We start from the raw sequence: 16673 nt of genomic DNA on the forward strand, positions 1-16673 counted from the left end.
CAGTATTCACAGTGCAAGACACAAGTAGCATACCAGAACTTCAAGAGAGTCAGGGGGGCAGGGGTGAGTGCAGTGGCCATCACTAAAGAGAAGAAGGACTACACCCCAGAAATCTGAAGGAGATAGCCGAGGAGATTGTGCAGGGATTGGTGGTAATCTTTCAGGAATCACTAGAGCCTGGAAAGGTCACAGAGGACTAGAAATCAGCTAATGTAACGCTGCTGTTTAAGAAGGGAGTGAGGCAGAGGACAGAAATTAAGTGCCAGTTTGCCTGACCTCGGTTATTGGTAATATTTTAAAGCCCATTATTAATGATGAGATTGTGGAGTATCTGAAAGTGAATGGTAAATTAGGACTGGGTCAAGCATAACTTTGTCAAGGTCATGCCTGACAAATTTGTAGAATTCTTTGAAGAGGTAATGAGCAATTTAGATAAAGGAGAGCCAGTGGACATGGTTTAGTTGGATTTCCAGAAGCCCTTTGACAAGGTGCTGCACTGTAGGTGACCAAATAAGGTAAGAGCCCATGGTGTTTGGGCAAGGTACTGGCGTGATAGATGATTAGCTGACTGGCAGAAGGTAGAAAATGGGGATAAAGGTGTATTTTTCCAGCATGGCAGCCAGTGACTAGTGAAGTTCTGCATGGGTCAGTGTTGGGACTACAATTATTCATGTTATACATTAATGATCTGTACGAAGGAAACGAGAGCGTTGTTGCTGAGTTTGCAGATGACACAAAAGATATGTTGAGGTGGTGGGAAAATTGCAGTAGGACTTGGACAGGCTAGGAGAGTGGGCAGAGAAATGACAGATGGAATACAATATGGGAAAAGGTGACGTTTTATACCTTGGTAGATATAGAGGCGTAGGCTATTTTCTAAATGGGGAAATACGTCAGAAATCTGAAGCACAAAGGGACTTGGGAGTCCTAGCGCAGGAGTTTCTTCAGGTTAACATGTAGGTTCAGTTGGCAGTTAGAAAAGCAAATGCAATGCTCGCATTCATTTTGAGAGGGTTAGAACACAAGAGTAAAGATGTACTGCTGAAGCTGTATAAGGCTCTGGACAGACCATCACTTGGAATATTGTGAGCAGTTTTGGGCCCTGCATCAAAGGAAGGATGTGCTGGTGTTGGAGTGGATCCAGACGAGGTTCTCAAGAATTATCCTGGAAATGAAGGGCATGTCATTTGATGACTGGTCAAGGACTCTGGGTCTGCACTCAAGAGTTTATGAGGGTGGGAGATCTCATTGAAACTTACAGAATACCAAGAGTGAATATGGAGATGATGTTTCCACTAGAAGGAGAGACTAAGACCTGAGGGCACAGTCTCAGAATAAAGGGATGGCCCTTTAGAACCGAGATGAGGAGGAATTTCTTTAGCCAGAGGGTGGTGAATCTATGAAAATTGGTGCCTTGGAATCCTGTGGAGGCCAAGTTATTGAATGTGTTTAAGACAGAGATGGATAGGTTCTTGATTAGTAAGGGGAACAAAGGTTACAGGGAGAAGGTAGAAGAATGGGGTTAAGAAACATAATCAGCTATGATCGAATGGTGGAGCTGACTCAATGGACTGAGCTGCTTAATTATACTCCTACAGCTTATGATCTTATGGTCTTATGGTCTTATCAAGTGTGGATTGGAGGCTGTGGTGGTGACCCCATGCATCTATTGTCTTTGTATTTCTGGGTGGCAGAGCTTCCAAGTTTGGAATGAATAGCAGCACATCTTATAAAAAGGTACATACTGCTGCCACTGTGTTTGATGGTGAACGGACTGAATATTGAAAGTGGTGGAATTGGTGCCAATCAAAGGGCTGCTTTGTTTTGGAAAGTAACATATTAATCAAGTGAGCGTATTAGTAAGAGACCGAGGCTGCAATGGCTGAGCGGGAGAGGGAGATTCCAAAGAAGACAAAATAGTTCGAAAGCCATGAACAAAAAGAACACTCAGCTAACAGGAGCTAGAAAGTCTTGAGTTCAGCATTCTAATGACATGTCCTGCCCATTTTGGTTGATAAGAGATTATCCTTTACATTTGGTATGACCGTGTTTTAATGGCACTTATATTTGTTCTCAAGGTCATTTAAAGCGGTGATTATGTTGCTACAGGGCCCTTAAATGGCATCCATATGTTGCCCATACTTCAGTAACATGAAGTCTGATATCACAAAACTCAAAACCCATGCATGTAATTTACCAAAGACTGAGCTAACACATCTAAAAGCACTTGGAAACAGAATTAGGATGGATAATAGAAATTTGTGATTAAATATATACCAACTGATGCATTCCAAGTGACTTGAGTATTCATTACTTGTTAAAATCCCAGTAAAACCTAAAGCAATGGTGGGCTACTATTTTAGAACTAGAAACTTACTAAGGCAAAACTTCAATGACATCTTGAAAATCAAAATAACACACCTGAAGCAGAGATAACAAGGTGTAGAGCTGGATGAACACAGTAGGCCAAGCTGCATCAGAGGAGCAGGAAAGCTGACATTTTGGGTCTGGACCCTTCTTCAGATGTGGGGGGAGGGGAAGGGGATTCTGAAATAAAGAGAGAAGGAGGGGAGGTGGATGGAAGATGGATAAACGGGCAAATAGGTGGAAAGAGACGGACAGGTCAAGGAGGAGGGGATGGAGCCAGTAAAGGTGAGTGTAGGTGGGGAGTTAGGACGGGGGTTGGTCAGTCAAGGGATGACGGACAGGTCAAGGAGGCGGGGATGAGGCTGGTAGGTCGGAGGTAGGGGTGGGGGTTGAGGTGGGAGAAGTGGATAGGTGGGAGAAAAGATGGACAGGTCAAGGAGGCGGGGACGAGCTGGGCTGGTTTTGGGATGAGATTGGGGGCAGGGAGATTTTGAAGCTTGTGAAATCCACATTGATGCCACTGGGCTGCAGCGTTCCCAAGCGAAATATGAGGTGCTGTTCCTGCGACCTTCGGGTGGCATTGTTGTGGCACTGGAGGAGGCCCAGGTTGGACGTGTTGTCCAAGGAGTGGGAGGGGGAGTTGAAGTGGTTTGTGACTGGGAGGTGCGGTCGTTTGTCACGAACTGAGCATAGGTGTTCCACAAAGCGGTCTCCAATTCTCCACTTGGTTTCCCCGATGTGTCCTCCTCTACATTGGGAACAGCGGATACAATATACCACATTAGCAGATGTGCAGGTGAACATCTGTTTAATGTGGAAGGTTTTCTTGGGGCCTGGGATGGGGGTGAGGGGGGAGGTGTAGGGGCAGGTGTAGCACTTCCTGCAGTTGCAGGGAACAGTGCTGGGGGTGTGGTGGGCTAGTGGGGACTGTGGAGCGGACAAGGGAGTCATGGAGAGAGAGGTCCCTCCGGAAGGCAGATAAGGGTGGGGAGGGAAAAATGTCCTTGGTGATTGGGTCAGATTGCAGGTGGCGGAAGTGGCAGAGGATGATGCATTGGATCCGGAGGTTGGTGGGGTGGCACGCGAGGACGAGGGGGATTCTGTTGTTGTTGTTATTGTGCGGGGGGGTGTGAGGGATGAGTTGCGGGAAACACAAGAGATGCGGTCAAGGGCGTTTCTGACTACTGTGAAGGGGAAGTTGCGGTCCTTGAAAAACGAGGACACCTGAAGCAGGATTTTTAAAAAAATTTTCATGGGATGTGAACATTGCCGGCTGGGCCAGCATTTATTCACAAAACATAGTCATGATTTAGTCTTGGAGTAAGAACACAAGGAGTACTTAAGCTAAGAGCACCTGATCACTGAATATTAACAAAAAATGTACTGGTTTGATAAGAGTGCAATGTCCGAGGACTTCTTGGCATATATTAGTAATAAAGATTTCCATTGATTGTCAGTTATCTCGGATATAGCTTTGATGGTGTAACAACAAATTCTTTTAATTCGTTTGAGATTCTTCACATTTTAAGTTGTGTGACAGGCCCAAGACCTCAAAATTTCTCCATATCCATCCTCATGGCCGTCAGCTCATTTTGAGGTTTTTGTGAAGTACTGATAAGAAGCAAACACGTCTATGGTCTGTCTAACATTTGACATCAGTAACCAGAGCATGTGCAAACATTTTTCACCCATCATCTTGAATATCATGCTGTCTACTCAGTGCCAGTCTTTTGGTCTCAAATGTTACCAGATATATTGAAATATTTCTTTTGGTCAATAAGGACATTATTAAGCACAAGACAGTACTCGGTGTAGAGGAAGGAAAATACAAATTCAGAACTGGACTTTACAACTCCGTGTTTTCATGATCACATTTTTGTTAAGCTCTTCTGCATCCTCTCTTAGATTAACATCCCTTCAAAAGTGTGGCACCAGAAAGTGAGCAACAGCAGCATGTTTGAGCAGCAACTATCGCTAGCATTACAGGCAAATCCCATCCAAATGGAGATGTGGGGCCAGAAGTCAAAATTGAATCTGGGGTATTGGTGGGGCCTGACGTGCGGACATAAATGAGATGTTGCCTGATGCCTTCCTTACCAAAATGAAATGGAAGGCAAGTCAGGGGAGCAGGCAGGAAAGTGGAGGGAGGGTCAGGCTTTAGCCCCTAACTTAAAACATACCAGCAGGCAGACTCAAAATCCACTTTGTACTTTAACTCCATTATTTTTTGCACTCTGTTCTTGCATGCCCAAGTTAGAAGTCCAAATTTCAGCTACCATAATCCACAAAATCAGAAGTCTACATCATAATCCACAATAGACAGTCGCTTGAACAATCTAAGGATCTAGTGATCGGGGCCTCTTTCCAGTACTAGTAGGGAGATAAAACTGGGCATACTTAAGGACTGAGACACCTTATAGTCCTCAAGGAAGTCGAAAGCTATCAACTCAGTACGAAAGCTCACAAGAACTCATTAGCAGAACTCGAGACACCCTGGGATCCACCAATCCAAAAACATGCAGACACTATTGACTACAAGGCTTGGCGTGACTGGGACCTAGCCAATTGCTCAAACCTGAAAAAAATCAAGGACGGGGTATTATAGTATTATAAGAATGATATTGTGTCGAACTCATGGATGAAGACATCATTTCACATTAGATCATTGAGGTTCATCAACAATGTTCTGCTAAGATGCAACCTTTATCCAACCCGAACAAGGCTAACTATAGGCAGACCATACTTATCAAAAGAATGCCAGAGATGCGGTGCTCCACGGGAGTCACTATCCCATATTTCTGGAATTTGTTCCCTGGTGAAGAATGCCAGAATCAAGCACCATAACAAGACTGCAGAGAAGTTCCACCAGTTTGTCGACAGATATGGATATACAACCTACGTGGAACCTCAGATCAAGGATAACAATGGAGACCTTTGGATATCAGATCTCATCTTCAAGGAGGACGGAAATTTCGCTGCAATGGACGTGGCGGTTCACTTCGAAGATGACCAGAAGTCCTTGGAGAGGGCTAAGAAGTCTAAGAACTATGATCACTTGAGAAGACAAATTGAAAGCCTGACATATGGAACTGTACCCCCGTTCTTCGGATTTGTTATGGGAGCGCAAGGCAATCGGTTTGGAAGTAACAGCAGTCTTATACGTTTTTTGGGCACACAGAGATACAATTCCTTTGCCCAAGATTAGGCTGACCACTTCCCTGACACTGGAGCTTCTTCAAATATTCAGCAATTCAGAAAATGATATAATGCCACCCAGCCCAAGCTGAGGATGTCCCTCACCCACCTCTGGTGCCAAGGTGTGGTGGGCACCAATGAGGTACGTTTAAAGGTGACGGGTAAGTTAGTTTAGTTGATTAAGTTTCAACAAAATTGTGATGGATTCGTAGTGGTTTTACTATGCACAAATGCATATCAAATGATGTTCTTGACCTTGGCAAACTAAACAGATCTGTCCGCCAGACTCAAAATTTCCCATTGCACTGTGGTGTCTGTTAGAACATCTAAGCTTGGTGAATTGCCCTGGGCCCTGAGATATCCCTAGATCCCCCTTCGTTAGATCTAGCGGCTGTGATTTCGCTACATGGAGGTTTCCAAAACACCGATGAGTGACATAAAAACTCAGATAAGGCACCCTTTGAGTGTTTCAAAATGGCCACGCTAAATATGTTCTGCTTATCGTAGACAAACACAATGAGGCAATTTCCCATAGTTTTGGGTAGATGCTAGTGTTGTAGCTGAACTGTAACAATTTAGATAGGGCACATCGCTCGCTTTGGAGCACAAAATACAGAGGTTCCATTGAGATAGAAAAAGGCGTCTTATGACAGTTGTAAGATTGCTCATGCAGTAGAGAACAACGTTAGATAGGGGATACAACGGTAGATCAAAACACAATAAAAAGGGACAGCAACCAAAACTATTAATAGAATTTTTTTTTAGGACTCATAGCCTTTGCAGTTTCTGGTGTCTTCAGCCATTTCTTGATATGACAGAGAGTAAATTGAATTTACTGAAGCTGGCTATTTGAGATGCTGGGAACCTCAGGAGGAGGCCAAGATAGATGATCCATTCATCATTCCTGGATGAAGATGGTTGTACATGATTCAGTTTTGTCTTTTGCACTATGTGTTGGCCTTCCCCATCACTGAAGATGAGGATATTTGTGGAATCTCTTTCTCTTGTGTTTTTTCTTAATCCACTATTCCCAACTGGACGTGACAGGATTGGACAGCTTATATCTGGTCGGAGATCAAAACTTTTTGATTTAGGACATAGTCTGTAATCGCTTCATTTAACAAATGATCCAATTGAAGTGTTTAAGATGATTTACTGAATTTGATAGCGTGGAAAGACAGAAACTATCTTCTGATGGGGAGTCCAAAACAGGGCTTCATAAACTTAAATTATAACTAATCCTTTAGGGGTGAATAAGAATAGACCTGTTCTCTCACAAAACCTGCTGAAATTAAATAAATTCGAAAACATACATGCATTTGTCAAATAAGGGTTTCAAGGGAAATTAAACAAAAGTGGATAACTGAAGTTGAAAGATAGACTAACCATGATTTAATTGAAAGAACAAAGATCAAAGGTCTAATTCACTGTAGAAAATTTTATTGGGCTGGGTGGCACACAGGGAGAGCCAGTAAAATATCAGGGACCATGTTGGGATAGCTTCCTGAAGAAGAGCAGCCAATGGGACATTTAAGCTGCTCATTAATGAACTCAACTGACATAGGCCATCAGTGGGTGCGATTTTATTTTGGTCCCTTCTGACTCATCACCCCAATGTCACTGCTAAGTTTTCTCAACCTTGAGAATTGGAAATGGACAATTCTCTCAGCTTGCTACCAAAATCCCTCTTCCAGCGGGCTCCATTAAATCCCAGCCTAGGAGTGTCACTTCCTGCCTAGCATCAAATTGACCTTAAAACCAATCAACACACACAAAAATAAAGAAGCCTCAATATTGTCCTCAGCATCAAAAAGGTTACCTTATTCCCTGTGGATTTCAAAGCCTGTGATTAAAATGAATGAATTGAAACAGGAGTTAATGAAGTGTTGACTATGGAAATTGAACATTTTTCCTGCTTGCTTTGAGTTGAAACAAAAATAATTTGAACTGACTGATGTCCCAACTATTGCCAGGTCTGCACTGTAGACTAACAGGGCTAACATTAGAAGCATTCATGATGATAGTGATAATTACGTAATGTTGATCTTAGAGTCACATGAGGCAGTACAGAAGTTTTGACTCTGTGTGAAGTGAATGTCTGCAAAAATCTAACTGTGCATAGAGTTTTGCATTAACAAGACGATTGACTCAAGTAGTATTCTTTTGGGAGACCAAATAGTCCCAGTCTGGAATACAAAACAGAACTCTACAACAGAAAAAGGCAAAAAGAATGGAGAAAGCCAGCAGTTGAAGAGAACCACAAGGTTAAGGATATTAAGGAAAGCCTGAAACTATTTTTTGAAGTTTCTGCAAGATGTCAGGAACAGTGTGGGAGCACCAGTGGCAAATTGGAGAAGAGTCACAGTCACCAGAGTGCAGTGAGCAAAGATCTAGAGCTACCAGCAGCATGGCAGACTCAGGCGAGCACAGAAATAGTTCCAGGGCTCAAAAGCAGCATGGAAACAGGTCTACCACTCCTAGAAACATCCCAGGCAATTGAGGGGGACCAGGCCAGAAAACTGGAAGAAAGGGTTCACCAGGTACATAATGTTTTTATAAGAAAGGCCAATTCAGTACAGATACATTACTTTATGCTGTGGGAAACTTTGGCAAAGATGTAGTAGCAAGATAGAGCACTGATAGAAGTACAGTTTCATATGAAGAGGTACTACAAGTGTTTCATTTCAAAATTTAGCATTTGTTGGAATTTATTGAATAAGCAAAGTTTAACCAATAAAAGCAAAGGTTAGGTGAAAGCATGAATTTATTAATTATGTCTATTGTCTGGCAGAGAATTTTGTTAATGAAGGGTTGAAGTGAATTGCAATCAAGAGTACAGAGCTGTTATCAGAACTTTTGCAGGCTAGGGATGATTCAACTCTGGAGAAAGTAGGGAGGTAAACTTAGGAAATAAAATCAGATACTTGTTCAAGGTAAAAACGACGTTCCATGGAAAATTTGGTTTGTAAGTCACAAAGGAGAAGCTTAAAAGCCTAAGCCACGCAAGTGACAGCAAAAAAAAAAACGTGATGAGCGCCATTTTGAAATGTCTCTGGTGTGGCAGGAACAGGCCACACAACTGTGAGGAATATCCAGTAGGAGGAATAAAGTGCCTCAACTGTAGAAAAAATAGATAATTTTAAAGCAGATTTTCATATTACCAATATAGACAAGCAGCAACCGGGGAAGGAATCCTTAAATCAATTCCACATTCAAGAGGTTAAAAAAAATCCCCTCAAGGTCAGACCAAATCCTTCCTGGGAGAAATAAATGAAACTGAAAACAAGTATTGGAGTGTTAAACCAGAAATGAATGGACACCCTGTAGTTACCTTCATTCCCTTTTAAAGCAAGTGCATTCTTCCCTAGGTTATAGGACAAAACTGCACACCTAAGGATAAAATGAGGTTTAAATAAGGCAATATAATTGTGATAAATAGAAGTATAGAAAACAGGAGTAAGCCATTTGGCCCTTCAAACCTGGCCTGTCATTCATTATGATCATGACTAATCCACACAACTGCTAGGATACAAAATTGTATTGGGACCTAAAAACAGTTTTGGAAATTATAATGGAAAATAACACATGCTCATCACTTTTGATCCAGGTAGCACCTAAACTTCTTAACACTGACTGCTACAATTAATTAACTTAGAAAGCAACAAGTGCGGAGTTGAGTGGCAGGATCTCTGAGCAGGTGCTGCTAAACCATGAGAAACATATAAAATGACCTGCAAGAGCCAAAACCAAGAAAGGTCTGGCTCCATCTCTTAAATAAAAGGTACATTAACCCTGGAGTAGAATTTGGAGGTTGTTCAAAAAGTGATTTTGACTTGTGGAATACTCAATAGCAGCACAACAAAGTAGAGAGCTTGAGTCAATATTTCAGGGGCTAATCTGAGAGAAGCAGAGATGTCATCTATTCGAGATTGAGGCAGAGGTCAACAAGATTTTTACAACATCAGTGAGTCCAGATGACAATGGAGGATAATGCCAAGGATCTTAGCACTAATACAGAAAGTTCAATGATCTTACATTCATGACCAAGGCCAACAAATGTGTTATCAAATACTATTTTATAGCAGCCCCAATAATAGCCTTGTATAATGCTCATTGCTCCACATATCAATTACTTAGTGACCAACAATCTCGAGACATTGAACATTTCAACTCATCCTTACATATTAGCTATACTAGCTGCACACCTATATCATAGAGATGGAGCTAATATTTCATCATAACAGCTATATCAAGCAAACATATTGCATAACACCTGTGCTCTTCTCCTTTCAGGTATCCAAGAACTAGTACCTGACCAGGCAATGAAGAGCAACAAGTGGAAATGAGAAAGACAGTGTTGACAAAATATCACTATTTCTCTTACAGGTACAGTCATTAGCTCAGGTCTCTGTGCAGGGAGAAACTAGGTATAAGATGGGCAATAAATGCTGGCCGAGTCAGCAATACCCATAGCATCAGCGAAAAGTAGCTAGGGCAGGGACAAGAGGAGCACAGGGCCAGCTTCTCTCAGTGTGAAATCACACGCTGGTTCTGCAGCAGAATACTCAAATGAGCACGTTGACAGCACAGCCTACAGAAGAAAGTTAATGGGTATGTAAAATGAAATGTTCCATGGACTGTCGGACTTGCTAGAAAGCCTGCAGTCAATGTCAAGAAGTAGAGATGGCTCCAACACCAACTTACCACAGGACTTTGCAGAGTGAAGGCTAACATTTCCACTGTAGATGTGATGGCAAATTCCCTTAATATATAATGCAGAGCCTGATGTTTCAGCTTTCACTGCAAAAGCCGCCCAAATTCTGTATTGGAGTGGAGGTTCACACTTACTGTGCACAAGCCCAGGTTGTTGCCATTTCAAACACAGACTGCTGCCATGTTCATGTTCATGAATACCAGCTGTCAAAGGAGTTTGGAATGTGACCCAGCAGTCCACAGATCTTTTCTCCAGATTACTAGGGTAACCCTGGGCGAATGACAGTGGCTTTGTAATTATCTCTCAGAATGACTGCATCATGTGCCCACCCAAAACTGAGCCAACCCCTTATTATAAATGATCAGCCTACACAACCTGAATGTGATTGCCAAACCAAGATGCTCCCATTGCCCATTGCAAGATTGTGCAATCTAAGGTATAGCATCCTAGGGCCAAAGCTTTTTGAGGTCATTCTGTAAGACCATATACAGTTTTGTCCATATTGAAAATGTTAATTTCTGTTTCTTCTCTCTAATATTCTTCCCTCTGACTTCTCATAATGGCACTGATCCTTCTTGTATTACACTTTTTGCAGTGCACCAGCTGCCTTTGAATTTTTGTCCAAGTGACCACTTTTCATCTGTGAGTTTTTAACAATGAATGTCAGAAAGCTGCTTGCCAGCAGAAGGCAAAGATCCTATCGTTTGCGTGGTTGTGGAACAGCATTCAATGGATACCCCCGTTGACCAGATGTAATGCCCATGCTGCCAACACAAGTTTAACTCAACAGCATCCGGACCCTGTCGATCTGCATGGTTTAGCTTCTCAGAGACACGGAGATGCATCTTGAAAACAAATCCATTGTGTGCTGAAGGGAGTTTATGCATATTACAGTTTTGAGGGTAGAAGTTATAAAGTTGGAGGAGATGGAGGGATTAGTGTCTCCATTCTGAAAGAGTAGTCTCTATTTTAAAAGATAGATGAACTCTTCACATCCCTAATTAATGATGGAGCTTAAAATAATTGTCTTCTTCCGAAACAACACAATGTTCATGGAGGGCTTTGGTTGAAAGCAGAGACCATCAACATCCTTTGAGGTGATTAAGGCAGATCTGGCAATCAACTATTTTTGCTGAACCTTTTTGCTCCTAGATTTGAGTTTGCAATGACAGCTACAGGGAGATTAATTACCATAGAATCATATAATCCCTACAGTGTGGAAACAGGCCCTTCAGCCCAACAAGTCAACACCAACCCTCAGAGCATCCCACCCAGACCCATCTCCATACAGCTCACCTAATCTATACATCCCTTAACACTACGGGCAATTTAGCATGGCCAATCCACCTAGCCTGCGCATCTTTGGACTGTGGGAGGAAACCAGAGCACCCGGAGGAAACCCACGCAGACACGGGGAGAATCAGAAAACTCCACACAGTTGCCCAAGGATGGAATCGAATGTGGGTCCCTGGTGCTGTGAGGCAGCAGTTCTAACGACTGAGCCACCGTGCCACCCCATGGGTGTTTATGAGCCACCAACCTTCCGGTTAACAGCCGAATTGAGAAACGATTGAGATGAGTGCATCAATAGTCAAAGTAGAGAGTTGAGATGACAAAAATGACAAATTTACTTACAGTTACAAAGTTTCTTTCACAATCACCAATTGACCCAAATGCTTCACAACCACAGAAGTACTTTTGAAGTAGTCATTGTTACAATGCACATAGCAGAACAGAGAAGAGGAAGCTGGGAGCTTGGTAAGGATTTTAGAAATTTTAGTCAAAGGACAGAGACTGAACATATACAAGCTGGAGAAAAGCAAGGGGGGTAAATTCTCACAAAAAAGAGAATGAGGAATTTGGGTTAGAGAAGGGTCAAAGATATAGGTGCCAAAGGAGAGGCTAAATTTGTGGGCAATAGTGTTTGCAACTGATTTTTCTCCCCTCAAACCAAGTGTTATTCGTGCAAATTCCTGTAGCTTAATGTTCATCTTGAAATGTAACCAAAACAGTTAGGTTATGTCTCGTACTGCATCACCAGTCCCAATGTTAACACGTATAAGAGAAGTCAATGACTTTCAAAGGAAGACAAGCTCACATGGTAACTATGTCTCAGACTTGCAGACACAGCACAAGAATTGTGCAGGTTAAGCTGGTGGTGATTCCATGGAAAGAGAGATCACCTCAGCCTTTCCCTTTATTCTTTGACCTCCAACTGCTTGTGTCTATAATTTGGGTTTAATGAAACTTTAGTATGCCACAAGAGTTTGCTTTATTCAACACCATTCCACTTTAGGTGGAATTACAGAAGACAGGTCAGCCTTTGTGTCCTCTCTATTGTATCCTCTGAACGCTATTAACTTGTTGATCTCAACTATTAATCCTATATGATAGGTCTTATCAGTTGGTCTGAACAGATTACCTCACAATCTTGGGAGAATATTTCCTCAATGACAAACATAATAATTTTGTATTGTTCTTCTTGAAAACATGCTGATAATATTTGACCACTTCTCCAATAAAATAAATACATCACGCAAGCATTGAGGAAATCATGAGTAATCTCTCACCGGTTTACTCAGTTGTCTCAGCAAGTCATGATAATCGCATAGGGCAAGTAAAAATAAATATTTAATTTAAAATATGCTGTTAACTGTTGATTCGATCAATCGTTTCAAAATTCAAACCATTTTATAACTTTTTATATTCTGATCAACCAAGGGTACAAGTGCCACGTTCACAAACTCTAATAGAAAATTACCCTAGTTTGTATTTGCTATAACCTAACCTCCTTTGCAGAAAAATACTGAGTATTCAAAAATAATGCTTTGTCAACAATTACTGCGCAGAGACACTCCGGGTGCTCCATTTTCTAAAAGTGCAACTACTTCAATATTAATTCAATGATTTATAATAAGATCAACTGGGATGAAATAGATTGTTTAGAAGGCTTTCCATAATCAGACTCTTCAGAGTGAAGCATGTTTTAATTATCTGATGATCAATTACCTAAACCATCAACTTATGAGCTGTGATTTCAATCACATTATGAAAAGCATTTTTGAAATGTGTTTTAAAAATTTGCTCATGCCTTATTACTAAGCCTAAACAGAATTCTGGAAAAAAAAAAGAAACTCTAACATTCTGTAATAAGTTTGTGTTGGAAAAAAAAATCCACATCAGCACAATTAGCATTTTAATTTCCACGTATTCTTCTAAAGCAAAAGTGTCACTTTCGGGTAATGCTGCATTTAATCTCCTGGATATCAAATGAAAATAACTCACCTTCATATGGTGTGAAGAAACAGTCTGATGGATTATCAGAGAGATGCCCCACAACCTTTTCCAGCAATTCTACAAGTACTAAAATTTGAAGAAATAGATAAGATATTCCTGGACAACAAAACAATGTTTGCTATTCATGAAAAAAAAACTCTAACTTAAATACCAGAATATTTCTTCTGTGTGAAATATAAGAAATTTTTGTATAGTGAGATTTAATTAATTTAATATTGGAAAAGAAAAAGGATGACTAGGGTTTTTGCCATTTTTGGGTCAGCTGGACAATGGTATTTAGTCAGTTAGAGTAGTGCCAGAAAATTACTCAACAGAACCAGAGCAAATTAAAGTTTATAAAAAAATGAAAACAATGAGGAAAGAAAAAGAATTAAAATGTAATTAAATGCAGAGAATTATTTTAAGAATTCCATTTTGCTATTTGGAGGTAGTGTACTTTAAATCAAAAATCTGTAGAATTAGTTATGCATTAGTAGTACTGAAGTCTTAAAGCTAAGGTGTTTTCTGCACAGTGACCATGGAGGGAATGGTATTGAGGAGTGGCATTCAGGAGCTATCTTTGCACATACTGAGTTAAAACTTTGATGAACTGGTATCAAATGGTTTGGACTTTTGTTGGGCTCTTATTTTCTAATCATTTTATCCCTTCTTTACTCAGAAGTAGTTAGGATTTCCACGTTAACAAGAAATAAAACAGATCCAAAATCAAGGCCCAAAAATAAATCTTTTACATACTGACTTTCACAGTCTCAGAACATCGTAAGCACTTCACAGCCAATTAAGTACTTTAGACTGTAGTCTCTACTGTGACAGGGAAAACTTGTCAATTACCTTACAGCAAAATTGCAACAATTTAATTCTTACTGAGTAATCTATTTTTATAACATTGATTGAAGGAAAAGTATTGACCAAGACAGAGACCAACTGTTATTCTAGGTAGTGTCATGTGATCTGTTACAGCCACTTTAAGGAGGGAAACATGGCCTTGGATTAATGTCTCATTCCAAATTTGACACGTCTCATGGGTTCAGCATTTCGTCACTAATCTCACGACCATTAGACATCTTAAAACACAGCAAGCTGCTACAAATATCAATGTAATGACGGTCAGATAATCTAGTTTTAGTGACGTTCATTGAAGGACCAACATTGACCAGGACACTGGGGATAACTACCCTTCTGTTCTATGAAATACTGCCTCAGGATCTTGTATCTGCACCTACAGTGGCAGGTTGGGCCTCTGTTTGATGTCTCATCTGAAAGACAGCACCTGGATAGTGCAAAGCCTCCTTTGTACTGCATTGGGGTTTCAACCAGATATTCATACTCAAGTTTCTGGAGTGAGACTTGAACTCTCAGTCTTCTTACTCAGAAGCAAAAGCTTCTCCCAGATGTTTGATTTTTAACTGCTTGCCTCATCAGAACACGACTTATTTTGCAAAATAAAAAAAAGTGAAACCCGTCAGTAGTCAACAGGTAACTTTATTTCGTAGACTCATTCTAGACACACTGGCAGAAAATATCTTTGCATTTCAGTTTTTTTAACAATGCTGCAGATGTTTGGTAAAGATAATTCACATAAGTTAACAACTTAGGAAAATATTGTACTCAATTCCCAACCTATACTAATGGATCAAAGTTCTTAATTTAAATTATTTTTCTCCAATTCATTCTATTTTCCAAGTTCAAATTGAAATCCGTTGTCTCATTCAAATTGATTTTTATTCTTAATTCAAATGGAGGTTACAAATTGTTTTATAAATCACTGTCAGTTCTAATTGAAATTCAAATCCTTCATATTAAAGTTCTTAGAAATGGAATATCCTTTTCAATGTCTTATCCACTCGTAGCTGAGCACTGCTAGGTTACATGGAGCATAAGCCTGATTTTGCTCCAATGTGTTTTGGCTCAAACTTCAGAAAAACATTTCTTGTTGAATCAATTTTTCCATCAGCCATCCTTGTAGTTTCACTAGGATTGCCAATTTTGGACAAGCACTTGTACTTTAACACACATTGTACAATGTGTTTGACTTATTAGTTATAGTTTAGGCTTGCCCAAGTACCGTACTTTTGCAGAAGTTTCTCAAGCACTGAATATGTAACTTTGCAAATAGTTATGAGCACGACCATGCAGTTGACTTCTTCAGTTCATTGAAAAGCTGTCAAGATAACTAAAAGGATAATTAGAAAACCTAGATTCATAAATTTCAGAGGAAATCTTCTTTGTGCTCTGGTGGTGGTGGTATGTAATCTAGGATGGGACAGTAATTGCAGGTTCCTTCAGAATTAGGTCCCTCACTGCCCTAAATCTCCAGTACATATGTAATTTTGACAGACGTCCACACCGTTAGCGCACTGATGGAAATCTTTGTCAGATAATGTTATGGGGATAATGATGGACAGGAAGATGTAGCTGTTAAGCTTGACCACAATGTGAATAAGACCTTGGTGCCAGTCCAGAGGGATAGTCCTACTTTTTTTCTGGCTAGATTATCAAAAGTAAATCATAATTCAGCACTGACTCCTGAAACGAGAAATTATTGTATACTGGGCAGCAAGAAAGATGACAAAGCAATGGGAATCAGTCCACATTTGGCATGACATGAAGTTGAGGACTTCAGCTGGAGAGGCTTATGGGGAATGCGAGAGCTAGAGTTTTCCCAAGTTGCTGAATTGTAAAGATAGCTTAAACAGAATTTTGGAGAAATTCAGCAGGTCCGACAGCATCTGTGGAGACAGAAACAGAGTTAACGAGTCCAAATCCTGAAGAAGAGTCACACTGGGCGTAAAACATTAAATCCGTTTCTTTTTCCACAGGTGCTGCCAGACCAATGGAGTTTCTCCAGCATTTTGCGTTTCTTTGAGATTTTCATCATCCTAAGTATTTTGCTTTTGTTTTGCACTCCAAGCTTTATACAATCAGGAAATTTACAATTGATTGCTGAGTCCTGGCAGCACTCCATAGTCTTTTTGAAAGCAACTGAAATGCTCACTAAGGTCCGAGATAACAAGGTGTAGAGCTGGATGAACACAGTAGGCCAAAGCAGCATCAGAGGAGCAGGAAGGCCGACGTTTCGGGCCTAGACCCTTCTTCAGAA

At 40.7% G+C, this 16673-nt stretch overlaps 1 protein-coding gene across 3 annotated transcripts in view; it reads right to left on the reverse strand.

Moving 5' to 3' along the window:
• The window catches only part of tbc1d32 (TBC1 domain family, member 32), a 244798-nt gene that overhangs the window by 68806 nt on the left and 159319 nt on the right, over positions 1-16673 (reverse strand). For all 3 annotated transcript variants that reach the window (XM_048596587.1, XM_048596588.1, XM_048596589.1), the window contains one exon: positions 13562-13639. In XM_048596587.1, coding sequence (XP_048452544.1) covers positions 13562-13639 — 78 coding nt within the window. The remainder of the gene's footprint in view (positions 1-13561; positions 13640-16673) is intronic.

Source organism: Rhincodon typus, chromosome 5 (genome assembly GCF_021869965.1).
Source record: "Rhincodon typus isolate 14 chromosome 5, sRhiTyp1.1, whole genome shotgun sequence".
Taxonomy (NCBI): Eukaryota; Metazoa; Chordata; class Chondrichthyes; order Orectolobiformes; family Rhincodontidae; genus Rhincodon; species Rhincodon typus.